The sequence below is a fragment of the Mesitornis unicolor genome, unplaced genomic scaffold, assembly GCF_000695765.1.
Source record: "Mesitornis unicolor isolate BGI_N332 unplaced genomic scaffold, ASM69576v1 scaffold31619, whole genome shotgun sequence".
Classification (NCBI taxonomy): domain Eukaryota; kingdom Metazoa; phylum Chordata; class Aves; order Mesitornithiformes; family Mesitornithidae; genus Mesitornis; species Mesitornis unicolor.
Window position 1 is genome coordinate 34,629 of NW_010207137.1, and position 16,546 is coordinate 51,174.

The following is a 16,546-nucleotide window of genomic DNA, read 5'->3' on the forward strand; positions in this document are numbered from 1 at the left end:
CTGAGCAGATCAGAATCATTAGTGTGGCCTGAGTGCGTTTTAAATGATATTGAAGTTACAGGGAAATTTTCTGTTTTCTCTTAATCACTACTGTATGAAACTCAAGAAACCTGCAAGAATTATTTTGGTACATTATCTAGCATTACCTATTCCAATGCATTATTTTGCCCCTTACTGAAATTTAAGTTAGAGTTTTGGTGCTGCAATTATTTCAGTTGTTAATCAGATTAATAATTATTTTTAAAACATAACAAAATAAAAAACCCCACAAAACAAAAAACAAAGCCAGACCTTTCTCACTTGTGTCTATATCAAACACACCTTATGACAGGTCCCAGTGAAATTTCAGTCAGAAATGTGGAAGTCTAGTCTCTCCTGACTGGAGTTCTCACACAGGACAACATTGTAAGCTATAGTTCAGTCACAAGTAGTGGTTATATTTCATTATATTGAGTGAAACAGAACAAATATGTCTTACAAAGTATGTGTTACTTCTAATAATCCACTTCTTCTGACATTTATCTAGCTCTTACACGTACAAAGTCAGATTCTTGCTCTGAAGAAAGAGTAATGAGCTCAGAGAGGCTAATCTGTTATATCCAAATATTTTCCAAAAGCCTGGGTTTTTGTTCACCTTGGTAATGAAAAGAAAGAATGGTCTTCTGGATATGAAATTACCTTTTCTTTTCACATACTCATTTACCGCGTTTTATGCCCTTAGAAGCTTTGTACTGAATGTTAGATGTCCCAGTCAAGGACAACGTAATTGAAGTTAATAATAGCCTTTTTGGTTGTATTTTCTGTCTGCTTTTTAGCATACATGTGCTTTTACCCAAAGAATTCAGTACAATTACTGCAGTAGCCAGTGTCATCTTCTACTTCACTCTTTGAGCAGAAGCTATCAGCTGAAAGTTACATCAGGCAGCGAAGACCCAATGGCAAAATTGTAGCTTCAGAAAAATACAGATATAAACAAAATGGTCAGCATTGTAACTATTGTAATCCTAACTTTTATTTCCTGCAGATTGGCCTTTTATATTGGCTTGGTTGTTTTTTTTCTGTAATGTGGGAATAATCTACCAAAAAGGTTTTCAGGCAGCTTAATATAAAGAGGATGCTGTAAAAGTCCATGTATAGTACAAAAGACTCCATATTGCAACATGTTTTGTTACCGCGCTGTAGTAGAGGTTCTAGATGTCATTCATATTAATTTCTACACTTCTTTGCCCCTCAGTCCCTGTGTTCCCAAGAGAATTATTTCATTGATAAAAGGTAAGAAAATTTGCAGTCTAATTCTGTTTCATTTTCCTATTTTCTTAATAAATATTAAGCTATCTTATTAAAATGTCAACAGAATCCAGGAGGAAGAAACTAATAGTACACAACAAAGACGACAGATACTTAGGTATTTGATGCTTTCTTTAAAAAATAATAATCTTAAAGTATTCTGCATGCATTTCACCTTTTATTTCTTTTTTTTTCTTTTTTTCTTTTCCCTTATTTTGCAATTGCTGCTTGTGCTAAAAGTTTAGTTTATAACTTACAGAATCAATAAGGAAGCATCAGGGAGATCAGCCAACAGCCATCAGAGCAGTACTGAGAATGAGCTGAAGTATTGTGAACCCCGTCCCTGGAGCAGCACCGACTCCGATAGCTCCATCCGCAATCTGAAGCCAGCTGTCACGAAAGCCAGCAGCTTCAGCGGGATATCCGTGCTGACAAGAGGAGACAGCTCTGGAAGCAGCAAAAGCACAGGCAGGCTGTCTAAGACAGGTATAATAATATCTGCACAAATACACTGTTACGTAGCGGTGAAGTTCTGCATGGTTTGATACTTGATGCGTGTTGCAGATGTGTGCGTGTGTCGAGGCCTCGGTCTCACAGGGGCTCCGTGCATTCAGCTCCCTCTGGATACAGGGGGTGCTGCATACGTGGGGTGCCTGCAGACCTGTAGTTATGCCCTGTAGTGTGTAACTACCTTGGGGAGCCACAAAGGATTTGAAACCATTTATCAACATAAGTATTTTATACAAATAAAAATTTAAAGTTCAGCTCTTTAGTCCCACTGTGGCAAAGCTGCTTTGTGCAGTCTGAGGACACTGCTGCTATCCTTCTGGCTGGGAAACAGCATTAAAGCCTACAAATTGTTAGCTATTTATTGTGTTACCTTTCAGTGCCATTATTAATTTTCAATAAGTACGAGTAAAAAACTTAAGACTTAAGTTTTAGATTGCTGAAAAATCAGATCAGTGGAACAAGGTGTACTCTTTAATTTTAAGATTCAGAAACATTGGGGAAAATTACTCATAAGAGTCTGGATTTCAAAGGTGTGTTAACTTCTAATTCATGTCAAAGTCAGAAAATATGGGTATAAATCTTCTGTGGATCAAAAATGAAATTTAGTAAATATTTGCATTCCAAATGCCAATATAATTTGATCCAGTAGATAATCGTGGTTGTGGAGAATTTTGAGGCTTATGGGTGGGTTATGGATGCACTACTTCAGAATTTGAAGTAGAACTGAAAAAAACAGAATATCATTGCTTGCCTGTATTACGCTTGACTTTGATCTTATTTCTAAAACTTGTTTCTAATGAGGGTATGTTTAAATTTTTTGCTTTCCCTTAAACCACCGCTACATTATAGGTGTGTCACCACACTTCTATAACTTAACTTAAAAGAGTTACAAATTCTGTTTGTCCATTGTATTAAAAACTACATTCCAAGGTATTCCTGCATATGCTGTAAAACTGTGCCATCGTATTGAGTTATTTCATTTAGCAATGCAGTAATACTATTTGGCACAGCTTGAAAAGATACCACAACTTGACAGTAGTGTGTATTTAAAATACATTCTTAGAAATCTGTTTTCTAAATTGCAGGAACATAAATGGGCTCTTAAAATTTTGCAGGAAACTTTATTTTGGCATTCTGAGAGTTAACATTCAAAGTTCACAATGCCTATCTTGGTGGTTGTTGTTCACTGCGTTACAGGTTGTGGTGATTCTGCATGTGTTGAGACTGGGTTTGCTTGTTCATTTTGATCAAGGGTGTAATTGGCTTTAATTATTATGGCTTCAGCCTACTTTCTCTACATAATCTAGAAGTGGATATACTTGTAAACAAATCTAATCAAAGTAACTGGTCAGGTGAAGATTGTTTTATAGAGCTGGGATGTGCTGATTTGCCCAGTTTACAATTAATAGCTTTGTATTTAACTTCATCTAGTGATAGAAAAAAAAAGGTTCAATAGTGAGCATCAGCAAATGCTTCAAGCTATACTCTCTTTTAATACAACCGAAAGGGTTACAATTAGACATTTTTATGAAGGACTGCAAAGTAACTTCAAACAGCAGATAAATTTTGGTGCAGCCCTTTTTGAGTCTTGCTTTCTCTTCTAGATTGTATAGAGGCTCCTAAGGAAGAGTTCTTAAATTTAAACAACTATATTCTGTCTCCAAGTACTACAGGTATCATAGCAAAGATTTAACAACAAGAATGATGAACTGTATACGTAGAGATTTAGATACACAGTGATGTAGGAACAGTGCAGTTCTACAGACCTCTCCATATTAGACTTTTGGAATATTGTTTTAGCTGCATGCATTGGCTTTCAGAAAGCTCAGGGTCTGGTTCTCCACTGCCTTGCAATGTTTATAGTCCTTCTTATCTATAAAATGATTATTGCTTTCAATCAGCTATTTCATACTCCCTTTGAACTTTGAATTGTTGCATAAAACTAGGGTAACGCTGCCGTATTACTATGATTTTTTTCATCTCAATTCTTGATTTCAATCTGAAAATGGTCAGAGAAGGGCTAAAAAAAAAAAAGTTAGTTTTTTTCTGCAATTTGTCCAGCAGGTGAGTCAGAGAAGGTCTCTGACATTCAGTAGTAAAAAGGAAATGACCATTACTTGCATCCAGGCTCTTTCTCCAGAGCATGTGAACGTAGCAAGCGCACCTAAAGGGACACAGGGCCACTTCATCTGTTACCCTGTGGCCTGTGCACTCACAGTAGCTGTAGGCTGTGATCATCACACCGCTGTATCCAGTTGATACATGGGCATGCATCACTTTGGAATAAGTGAACAATCATTTAGATGAATTATGGATGAACTGTACATTAGCACATGTGCATGCGTGCAGGCATGTATTTTCTGTCCAGAAAACCAGAGCCAGACATGGAAGCCTCACTTTACAGTGCAAGGCAGTGCAGAATTGACCCTTGGTTCAAAGAGCAATCTTGTAATGGTATTGCAGGGGCGATGAAGGGGGAATTGATTGAAAGGGCCACTGTTTAATAATGTGCTGAAACGCTGAGCTTTAAGAATAAGCATTTACAAGTATTTATTTTAAGTGAGCATGCTGTTTCTGTCTCTAGGTAAAAACGATTTCTCGTTACTCCTTTCCTAGGTTCAGAGTCTTCTAGTAGTGTAGGGTCATCCACGGGTTCTCTTTCTCACACCCAGCAGCCTCTTCCAGTGCCAGCTCTAAGCCAGCCCTCTCACGGCTCGCCTGCCGTCTATCCAACTGTCAGCACTAGTAACTCTCTTACCTTTGATGGTGGCATAAGCGGGCAAGTGGCACCTACTAGCGCTAGCTTCTTTTTGCTTCCCTTGGAAGCGGCAGGCATACCGCCTGGCAGTGTTCTGATCAACCCCCAAACAGGTTGGTACACGCTTGTGGATGTTTCTGTTACAGTTGAGAACGTGGAGAAAAATGCACGAGTGTTTACATGAGTCTGCATGTCAGTATTGTCCTTTCTTTTGTTCTCTTTTTTTTCTCCTGTGGTCGTGTTTGTTCAGTGCACTTAATTCAAAGAGAAAGCATGACTCTAGGGTTGAAGGAATAAGTAAACTCACTTTGTTTTCTCTTGTGGAGTTTTAACTTGTATGTAAAATTTTAATGAGTGTTTTGCACAAAATATGAAAATGCCATTTTTTATTAACCAGAACACAGAATAACTTAAATTAATTGGTTTGGCTTTTTTGGGGGGGAAAAGGAAATTCTTTCCCAGTGCTGCTGTAAAACAGTAACAGTGAGGGGAGAGAGCCTGAAGAAGTATTCATATGGACTTGAAAGAATTTCTCATCCTTCGTTTTGTTTGTCACAACATATTTTTGTGTTTCTATGCTCATGACATTGACTTAATACAAGTGAAAGAAATAAGCATGACATTACATACTACTCCTAAACTTCTGTTTCTCGGTTTAAAACAATGATTAAATCAATGTTGGCATCATTGGCCAATACTGATATTTTTAGAAGGCAGTAGGAAATTGATACTTCATAATGTAGGAGCAAGGAGATGTGTAACTACTTGTCTGGATTAAATGGCTAGTGAGCATTCTCTGGGGGAAATTTATTGTACAAGTTAAGAAATTCTGAACATTTTAGATTGCCTTTTATACAGCACAGGGTAATCTTTGGAAAACAATTATATTTTAATTTTAGTTTAGAAAGTGTAGAAAAGGAAATACTTCAGGATATATTTCCCATTGAAATAGAGAAATTTCTCTTTTTCCTTAATATAAATCAATTGTCATTATGTGCAAAACTTGATGTTTTTAATTAATGATTCTGCATATTCATATGTTGCCTAAGCTTTACCTTAAATGCCTTGCTGTACAAATGAATAGTCTAAGCCAACACTGCTAAAAAATTTGTTACAAATGAGTAACTGTAGTATCTAATGTTCACAGATAGCCATTGGATTTGGAGGAAGATGTATAAGTGGGTTTAGTGTCTGTATGTACTAAAGTACTTTGTGCTCTGCATTAAATATGAAGAATGTTTGCTGTTATTTCTCATATTAAGAGTTTACATCATGACCATGATAAAATCTTAGGCTTATTGTACAGCAAAACAGATATTGCAGGCACTGAAACAGTACCATCAGCTTGAAAGTGATTTCATATAAAACATTATACAGTTTTTTTTAATTTAAAAGAGCAGGTTTTGAGTCATCTTCACTTATGAGTTATGTCCTTGTCAATATTTTGCATGTGACTGGTTTCACTTCCTTCCTCCTGCACTGCTGGTCACTTTCCCTGTTACATTGATGGCACTTCCACATCGCAACAGGGAGGGCGGAGAAACAAATGTGACTGAAAGTTTTTCATCTGAAAGTGTCTTGTACTTAACCTGGGTCAGAAAAGGCTGCAGAATTGTAGACTTGACTCTGTTTCATATTCATTAAAACCTAGCTTGATTTTAAAATTCTTCCTGTGTTTTATCCATTTTAATGTATTTAAACCAATCACTAATAGTCTTTCATAACAGAAGATTATGTAAATATCTAATGAGTGTCTAATAGAAGATAAAAGTATACTTCCAGAGCAATATCTAGTTTAAGATAAAAATTTGACTTAAAATGTGCTCGAATCATCATATTCTGTAATTGTTCATCTGGATTTATTGTTCCAAATGACAGTCGGAGTTCAGAAACCAGAGATTGGTTTCTCAGCATTTCTGACAGGATCTCGTCACCTTAGGTCGGCAGAGTCGTTCTCCTCAGCAATCGTTAGGAAAAGACAGTTCTTACTCAGGTATTGCAGGAAACAAGTTCCAGTGATTACCAGAAAGTTGCAGAAGGAAATAAGAAAATCTGACTCCCTATGTAGTAAACACTCCCAATTTTTGAGCATTAAAGAGAAATCCATTAAGCTAAACTGTACCTAGCAAGTCCATTCATGCTTCTTATCTCTTCCATTAATTGCCTCAGGCCTCTCTTTAGTTCCTTTGACACTTTCACGTGTGCCAGTTCCATGTAAGGCCAATGGGACGAAGAGGTCTGAAGGAGCGTTAGTCTGCTTTGACAGCACCCCAGCTGGGGCACAGAGACTTCAGTGTCAGGTTAAACCTTTCTGGAAAGAATTGCAGACAAGACAGTATTTATATTGGAGGACACAAAAATTTACATCAGTATTTGGACCTTAAGCATGAAAATAAACCAGTGCAAGACACATGCAACTAAGCAGCCAGACACAGGTCTTTGCTAGCTCATCTGTTCTTCCTTTGATTTGTTTTGGTTTTTTGCAGCCTGGGCACCAAAATACATCACTGTTTGTTTATAATTTACTTTCAAGTAGTTTATTTTTTCTTTTTCATTAGTCCACTGCTGCAATATTGAAGTTACAAATTATTGAATAGGAGATTAGTAGTACGTTATTTCATTTTAAAGCTAAAAGCCAATTCATCTGTGAACAGGGGAAGAGAGTTCTTTACCAGTAATCTCGTCAGCAGTTATGGAGCACCATTGCAGCTACTGCTTTATATATAAATTTTTAAATACTTGCCTTTAAGCTCTCCTGTGTTCTGACTGGTGTTCAAGCTGATTAAAGGAGATACATTTAATTGCCTTTTAAATGGTCCTTAAAATAGTATCTTTGGTAGGGTTTTCCTTTATTACTCCTGCCCTTTTCAATCCACTTAATTAAAAATGAGTTTTCAAGACAAGCAGGATATAGCAAATATGTCTCTGTGTTCACTAAGTAAAGACTGGGCTTTCTTTGTCTACCTTAAATGTTTTGGTTTTAAACTGCATGTAGTTTGTCCAGTGAGGCCTGTTTAGTCACTGCTATTACAAATGTAGTTGTGGGGATTTGGCATAAATCTGTAATATAAAAGAGTATGACTCACTTGTTTTCAAATTTTACTATTTCATTCATTTTGCCTACTGTAAATACATTTGTGTTTCTTTTCTCCAAGCTTCGATGATGCGGCTGGCTATCATTTGGTTGTGTTTGTTCTCTTTCCACTTTGCAGGTCAGCCATTCCTTAATCCAGATGGCACTCCAGTTGTGTACAATCCTCCTATGCCTCAGCAACCTGTTAGGACCCAAGTGCCTGGACCTCCGCAACAGCCACCTCTTCCCGCACCACCTCAGCAACAGCCAGCAGCCAATCACATCCTCTCACAGGTGCACATGTCAAATACATGATGCTTGTATTGATGACTGATGCTGTCGTGTTGCTGACTGGCAACAAGGGATCTGTAGGTTTGTTCTGTTGAAGCGTATGGTAAGAAGTAACAGCCACACAGATACGTAAAATGGGAATTTTTCCTCCACAGTCCTTGGAACTATCAGATCTGCTAATAACTGAATGTGGTAGGCAGCTTCTTCTTGAAAATACAGAAAATATTTTATTCTGAAAATTTGATGGTATCAAGAACATACCAAGCGTAGATCACTGTAGGAAAGAGGTTCTGTCTTCATCAGTAGTCACTGTGCAGTTACCCCGGGCATTAGCAGTAACATAGTTAGCACTCTGGAAAGACAAGTGAATCCAACTGAAATCTTTGTTTCCTTGTCTGAAGGTTATTTTTCAGCCAGATGAATTCTTGGGCTGTACTGCACAAGCAGTACTGGTGGCACAAAAGAGGGAGCTTAGCACGAGTAGAGTAGGAGCAGCTCTTTAGTAGCACTTCAGCCGACTGCTCACGAAACTGCACACTGAAGAACATGATGTATTTTATCAGTCTCGTCTTGTACGAGAGGAATTTAATAAAACAGGCTAGATTAAAGATGATCTCAACCCTTGAAGAAGGAGGAAAAAAAAAGGAAAAAAGTGTGTATGGGCAGGAGAAGGGAGGGTTCTACTTTTTTTACAGCAGCTGTATCAGGTGCCAGGCTACTGGCTATAGTCTTCTGTGGTATTTTCAAATTGTTCTCAAATTTTATGAAAAAGTTATTTATAGAACCTCATCTAAACCTTTATCCTTGTTCCTTTTCCCTGGCTTACATCTTCTGTTCAGGATACCTGCGTATGGCACAGCAGAGATGGTCTCATTTGTACTCCTTCCTGTCCAGTTTATGGAAGTGTGTATGTGGTGGTTGCAATTTCTTCACAAATTCTTTACTACTTCTATGATTGCCTTCTCAGTGGATACTGGAGTTGAACCTGACCCACATATTTCCAGCACTGACACCTCTCTGATGTTCAAATAACCACAATCTAGAGAAAATATTTCAGTATCGTTGAATAAGTCAAAGTAATACATTTTAATCTGTGGTTAGTGAATTCATTCTGTATTTAGATGCTTTGAAACAACCTGTGTTTAGAATGTGTGTGTAGCTTTTATTTTATCATTTAAAGAAAAATCTCTGAAAGAAACAGTAAATGTTCCATAGAAGCAATTTTTTGACTTATAGCTAGTATAACCTATAACAAATAAGGCAAATGTATTCCTACTGGTAGAGTGAGATACTGAAAATTACTTTTGTTTAAATTCTATGCAGTGTATAGCTTTAAAGAAGTTTTCATTCTCTTTCTGATAATGGTGCATTGTTGCTTTTTTCTATTACAAAAGACTTTGACTTTGTTTTCACTTCTCTTACTCTGATGTTAACCGTGTTTATAAACCTGTTATTTCTTCAGCCTATGCGGCCTCTGCAGCCTTCTTCCCAGCCTGTTCAGTACTCTGCAATCTCCTATCCACCCCCGCTCCTGCCAGTCTCCTCCACACAGCAATATTCTGTGGTATTACATCTTCTGTTCATCTCCTCTCTGCATGGGTTAATCTTTAGTGGATGTTGACCTTTGCTGTGTCGTTTGGAAGTGGTGTGTGATCCCAGTGTAATGACTGGCTAGCTTTTCAATCACAGTAAAATATTACCTGAGTGGAGGAAAATAGTTCCTGAGATTTTAACATGTTTATTTCAAGTTCATCAGAAATGCATACAATTAAGGCTACATCTAAACATCTCTGTGTTTAGATATGTTATTTCCCTTTGTAAAGGATCAGCTTTTCAATGTTGTTTTGTTAGCCAGTCAATACCTCTTTATGTGTCTGGATTAACCTCTTTCCATCCTTTCTTCTTGTTTGTTTCTATCTGCTCTTTCTGCTGCTGAACCCAATGCCTTTTGAGCGATCAGCTGTGCTGGTTTTTTGAGGTTACCTTTTTCTAGGGTCTTTGCCAGAACTCTTAACATTCCTACTTCACTAACATCCCTTGTTTAATAAATAGAAGCTGGAAATAAAATACCTTAGTCTTTTGTGTTTAAAAAAAACCAAAACAAACAACAACAAAACACCAAAACCACAAAATAAACAAAAAAAACCCCCACATGCATTGAAACTGAAACCTAGTAAAAGAGAAGAGGTATCCAAGACAAAATCTGAAGTAGAGACCAGGACAAAACTTGAGGCTTCCCAGTTCTGCTCTGACACTCTAATGAATGAATGGTTGTGTTGGGTTTATGTGGCAAGGTTTTGGTAGTGGAGGGAGTTGCTTCTGTGAGAAGAGAACAGGAACTGCCCTCATGGCAGGCAGAGCCAACGTCAGGCAGCTCCAGACTGACCCTGCACTGCTCAGAGCTGAGTCAGTCATCAATGCTGGTGGTGTCTGTGTGATAATGTATTTGAGAGAGAGTAAAAAACGCTGTGCAGCAGCTGTGAACTGAGAAACAGCTCTGCAGACACCAAGGTCAGAAGGAGGAAAGGGAGGAGGTGTGCCAGCTGCTGGGGCAGATTCTCTGCAGCCTGTGGAGATGATGATTGTAAAGCAGGTTCTCCCCCTGCAGCCTGTGTAGGATCCTACACCAGAGCAGGTGGGTCTGCCCTGAAGGGCGCTGCAGCCCATGGAGGGCAGAAGCAGGCAGGAGCTATGGCCTGTGGAGAGGAGCCCATGCTGGAGCAGGTTTGCTGGCAGGACCCCAGGTTGGAGCTGGGGGGAGAGCGAGGAGGAAGGAGAGGCAGTGATGAAGTGCTATGAATCAATCACAACTCCCATTCCCCTGTGACACTTTTGGGGGAGGAGGTAGAAGAGCTAGGAGTGAAGTTGAACCTGGGAAGAAGCAGTGAGGTTTGAGTGCAGCTGTTGGTTTGGTTTTTTTTATTTCTCACTATCCTCCTCTGTTATAAATTGGCAGTGAATTAAATTAATCTTCCCCACATCAGGTCTGGTTTGCCTGTGAAGGTAGCTGGTGAACAATCTCCCTGTCCTTTTCTTGACCCATGAGCTTTTCATCTTATTTTCTCCCCCTGTGTTGCTAAAGATGGGAGAATGATAGAGTGGCTTGGTGGACACCTGGCAGCCAGCGAAGGTTAACCCACCACAGTGCTATACAATAGCTATTTTAGTATGTATGCAGAGGTTTTATCCGAGTTCAATAGCCTGCCTGTTGTAACTGTCTTCTGTACTTTAGGTATACAGTTCTAAAAGGAATTGCACTTATTAGAGGGTGTGTTTTGGTTTGCTTTTTTTAAGCACTGCTGGTTTTCATGCTGTTTTAGAGTTTGAATCCATGTGAACTGCAGCCAGTATAAGTTACCTCTTTAAAAACGAAATGAGAATGGTTAATTAACCAATGTGAGTTGTAAACTTCTGTGTGAGTTTAGCATAAGAGTACATTGCTGTTAGCAGCAGCTTTTTCAGGTGTCCCTAGACTAGGATTCACAGTCACTGGTAGGTATATGCTTGTCAAAGCAGAGAGTGAAGCTCTGTCCAGGTTTGTAGTAGTTTCAGAGCATTTCACATTCAGGAGATGAGTTCAAATACAAAGTGTGTCAAAAATTTAGTCCTGCTGATGGTAACTTAGGTAACAGAGTGAAAAGGATTGATGGCCTTGGTTCATAATCTAAATGCAACACATCTGTAGTGGGTACCAGGAAAGTTTGCTCTACCTGTTTGTTGGCAATTACATGTTCCAGTGATTAATCATGCTTGTGCTGTACATATCACTGTAGGACAAACCGACCAGAGCCGAATTTACTCGTACTGGTAGCATAACAAATAAATGTGCATTGCTTGGGTTTATCCTTTGGACATTTTTAGAGGTAATATTAACTCATAATTGAATATCAGTATCTTCTCTCTAAACTAGGCTTTATGACAAACAGAATGTAAAATCCAGTGTAGAAAAGCATTATAGTTGTGTTAATAGGCATCGTTAAAGAAGGAAATGCCAAAGGCAAAGTTCGATTGTTGATCTAATGAAAATAGGGCTTTTTAATCTGTAGCATTATTCTAAATAAAGTCGTAGGTGCAAATTCCTATTTCCAGTGCTATTACGAAGATCTTTAGCCTGGGAACTATAAAATTTTATCATAAAATGTGAATATAGCTAACGGGTAAAAGACAGAGGTTGCACTTACTCTTTCTTGATTAACTCCTGTCTTCTTCAAGATGTAAGAGAAGATCAGGTGGTCTTCAAATATTTTTAATGTTTCTCCCTGTTTGAGAGTCTGCTTTTGAAGTGTGAACCAAACCTCCTTCTTTAGCAAAAAAATTACAATAGCAGCGATCACTTCTAATTTCCAGGATGTTGATAATTTGATGGAGAATTGCTTGCAAAGAAAAGGAGCTTGGGGTTACAGTAATAAGAGGTTCAGATTTCACAGGAATCCTGCAGTGCTGGTGCAATCAGTATCATGGTTTCAGATGTTAATGAAATACAGCTAATGGGTAACCATTAGAATACATTTCTTGCAGCTGTAACTTGATTTCAGACTAAAAAAATAATCCTTGCATGTAGTATAATACCAAGTTAGAGGAACGTACGTTGTTATTCAGGATTAGAGCTTCATTAACTTAAGCTCTTAAAACCAAAAATTACTTCAGCAGTACTCATGCCTTCTGCTGTTCTAACTGGAGTTAGATGTCTTCACTCAAGCTTTGGAGTCCAATCAGAAAATGTGACACAAATTCTGACTTTATTTTTGGCAACTGAATTCTTAGAACAAGTAGCAGAGGTATTCCAGAAATTGAATATTTGCTGTGAAATGAGTGAAGTGTCTGAATGTGGCTGTTCTCTCCTGCTGTCAGCTCTGGAGATAACTTCCTGCTGTGTGCCATCGTGTTCTTTTGCTGATGTTGCTAATGCACAGTAATTTGAGACATGCATATCTGAAACTTACTGAGATTTTTTTTCTTGAATGTCCATTTGTGAATGAACTTTTTTTTTAACTATTTCAGCAAGACAACCTAGGATCACAATTTAGCCATATGAGTCTTGCTCGCCAGCCACCTGCTGACCCAGCTGAACCTCATGCTATGTTCCAGTCCACTGTGGTCCTGCAGCCCCCCCAGCAGCCTGGTTATATCCTCGCAGCTGCTCCACCTCCACCACCCTCTGGCCAGCCAGTGTCTGCTCCAGGCTACTCAACATCTGGCCACCCGGTCAACCAGCAAGTACTTCAGCAGCAGGGATATATGCAGCAACCTGTGCCACAGGTACAGTGGCTCTGATTCCACCCTCCCAAAAGCTGTGTTTAAAAACTGATCATGTTGTTCTATGAATGAGCTTTTTATATGGTGTGGGCTCCCTGTTAAATTGCAGGTGCATGCATTTATTCTAGGGTTGTGGTTTTTTTCCTGGCTTCCATGCTTTGAAATGAGTGACTTCTGTTTATTCGAGAAGGAATGATCACCCAGGTTTTCCTATGTGCCTGTAGCTACTAAACCTCATGTCCTGCATAGCGTTCTAGTGTCTCAGATGTTTCTTTGTGGAAATTGGGAATTGTTACATCTCCAGTGGAAGTAGAAGAAATTGGCTGTTAAAGAGGGAATAAAGAGAGAAAAGGAGACTCAGGAGAGACCTTACTGCTCTCTACAACTACCTTAAAGGAGGTTGTAGCGAGGTGGGTGTTGGTCTCTTATCCCAAATAACAAGAGAGGACATGGCCTCAAGTTGCACCAGGGGAGGTTTAGATTGGATGTTGGGAAAAATTTCTTCACTGAAAGGGTTGTCAAGCATTGGAACAGGCATCCCTGGAGGTATTTAAAAGACGGGTAGATGTGATGCTTAGGGACATTGTTTAGTGGTGGAGTTGGCAGTGTTAGGTTTGCAGTTGGACTCGATGATCTTAAGGGTCTTTTCCAACCTAAATGATTCTGTGATTCTGTGAACTTACATAGTGTAAGTATTTTGTAATCGCTAAACCATTTAACATTAGTTGCACCTTTTATGAATTTACGCATCTGTCTCTTATCATGTGATTCTTTTTACATTTAGATGTGTGCCTTCTATAAACTTGCAGGTAGTGAGTCTCTAATTGTTGTTCGTTCTCAGATGCCAGCTTGTTACTGTACCCCCAATCAGTATCCGCACTCCAGTCAACAATACCGCCCCGTTTCTGTCCATTACAACACGCAGCAAAACCAACCCTTGGCACAGCCCGGACAGCAGACAGGTTCGTTGGACTTTTTAACCATTTCATTAGAATGCTTAGTGTGCATTTCCTCATGGTTTTGCTTTTTAAACTTTGCTGTATAATTTCAAATAAAGTAGAAGTTCAGATACGGGATACGAAGTGTAACTAACCTACGGTGGAAAAATTTGAGTCAGTTGTTCATGAAACTTGAGATTTGTTCTGTTACTATGAGTGGCTTATGCTGTAACTTAATTACAAGACAATATTACTTTCTTTTTTTTCTTCTTTTTTTTTGTAGTTTAGAGCTTAATTTAAAAAACTTAATTTTTTAGTAGCTTGCGAAGTAAGATGAATTAATACCTTTAATTTAGGTAACATTACAGAGATGTACCTTAACTGAAAGTTCTAAATAAAAGATGCTAATTCTAGATGTTGTGGCATGAAAAGACTGCTATGGAGAAGATTCTGGTGATACTGTTTTGTCTTTCTGTCCTATGATTAAAGGTATCTGGGTATTGAATAGAATATATAGTGAGACTTAAGTGGTTAGAATTAGTTTTCTGCTCCTCCTGTTTTTAGTAAAGCCTTTTCTACAGCTTGAGTTGCCTCTCTATGAATGTTATCAAGCTGTATTTCTGTCTCCTTTCTTTCCTATTTTCTATATTTTTCTTACAAATCGTAACTGTAGCTACCATTATCCTGATAATCTCTACTTTGAAATATTGTTATGACTTCTTCAGTAAGATTTGGATTCCTGAAACAAATGTAATTCTGAGTAGTATCTTGACTCACAGTCAGAACTTCCAGAAGTAACTAGTGAGGTTTGGAGGCAGAGATCCTTAAAAATCAGGCTTTTATACCACACCTTGGTTGAATACATTGGACCTGGTGTCCTTTGAAGTTTCCTTCGTGAAGACAGAAAGAATTCTGGCCCCCAACTGTGTTGCTCTACAGAAACAGGATGAAAGATCAGCTTTTGCAAATATTAACTGGATTTCTTTATAGCTGTTCTGTGAAGTAGCCTGTAAGAGGGACAGCTCCTTCTGCAGTTCTAGGAAGTGCTCCAATAGCAGCAGCCCTTGAAGTTGTTATTCAGAGTTCAGGCCGCAAATTTAGGCAGGATTATTTCATTGCAGAATCATCAAGATGGGATGCCTGCTTATGGTAGGGTTGTCAGATCATATTTTAAATACTGTTAGTACCTCTTTACTGCAAAATAGAATGACCACTTTTCACTCTTGAGAAGTGAAAGTATATTGACATCTTTTCAAAGGAAAACAAATTACTCATTTCTGCAACTTGTTTTACCCGTTGGTGTTAAAGATGTTATCCAACTGTATTGCACAACCTGTTTTCCTTCCTCAGAATTTTTAATACCTACACTACTTAACAGCAAAAGGTCTGGGGTTCAGCTTGGGTAACTTCCCCATTTACAGAAACGCCCTGTGTGAGTAGCACACAAACTCTCTAAGTCGGAGAGAACCCAGTTTGTGTATGTAGCTAAACAAAATAGTCTGAATTTGAAAGCATGGATGATGGTGCATCAGCACCAAGATGCAAAGGGAGGAATCTGTTGCTATTTGGTAAGTAAGTTTCTCTCTTGTATGTTTTTAGCTCTTTATATTTTAACTGACTTCACTGCTTGTAATGTGGCCAAGGTGAGAAGCATCAGCAGCTAAAATCTCCCTCTGTGTCCTAGAAGAAATAAGACAGCTGTGCAGACAGCTGCTCTGCTGCTTTGATGATGTACCCCGTACCTGTAGTCTTGACACCAAGGGATTGTGTTCAAGTAGTGAAGGGGTGGTTCCATTCAATCCTGTTTGGTTACTTCGTGTTTACTAGCACTAATGGCAGAGAGAAGTATTTTATTAGCAACTGCCTAATTACCGTTGAACTTAAAATCTCCAAATTTTTGCTGCCTAGCGATTGCTGGCTCTCAGTCACTGCTTTACAGGCAAATCTCAATCAGTGTTCTAGAGATGGAAGGGTCCATGTCATGTTTTCTGTTCTGTAAACTGCGCATGAGGTGGTGTATTTTGAAATTGTCTCCCTCTTTGTATTAAGTTCACACAAAGCTACATCTGAAATGGTTGATGCTTATTGGCAATGGCTGTTTTTGAGACAAAAGGCACCGTGGTACTTGGCTAAAATAGCCATGTGTCTGGTCAAAAATGAGAATTAACAAATCTTGTGTTACAGAAAAGCCGTGGGTTTTATTCATCTTAAAGCGGTTACTAACTATGAAATAACTTTTCAAACACAGATTTAGGTAAAAGGGGACAGCTTCTGAGAGTGCGGCAACTGAAGCCACTTCTGGTTTAATATGGTGGAGTGGCCTGGCTTCATTGATGAGCTGTTGGATTCGGGGCCGTAACACTGTCTGAGAGGTTTACATTTCTCACAGTGAACCGGTCTCTTTTTCAGCTGCTTCCCGGCTTCCTTTTTGAG

The 16,546-nt window shown here is 38.7% G+C and overlaps 1 protein-coding gene across 1 annotated transcript in view; it reads left to right on the plus strand.

The window, feature by feature from the left end:
- Positions 1-16,546, plus strand: part of R3HDM1 (R3H domain containing 1) — a 51,861-nt gene that overhangs the window by 21,973 nt on the left and 13,342 nt on the right. The window contains 7 exon segments of the mRNA XM_010192028.1: positions 1,235-1,272; positions 1,355-1,405; positions 1,547-1,773; positions 4,414-4,668; positions 7,768-7,922; positions 12,921-13,178; positions 14,017-14,137. Of these exon segments, the coding sequence (XP_010190330.1) occupies positions 1,235-1,272; positions 1,355-1,405; positions 1,547-1,773; positions 4,414-4,668; positions 7,768-7,922; positions 12,921-13,178; positions 14,017-14,137 (1,105 nt within the window).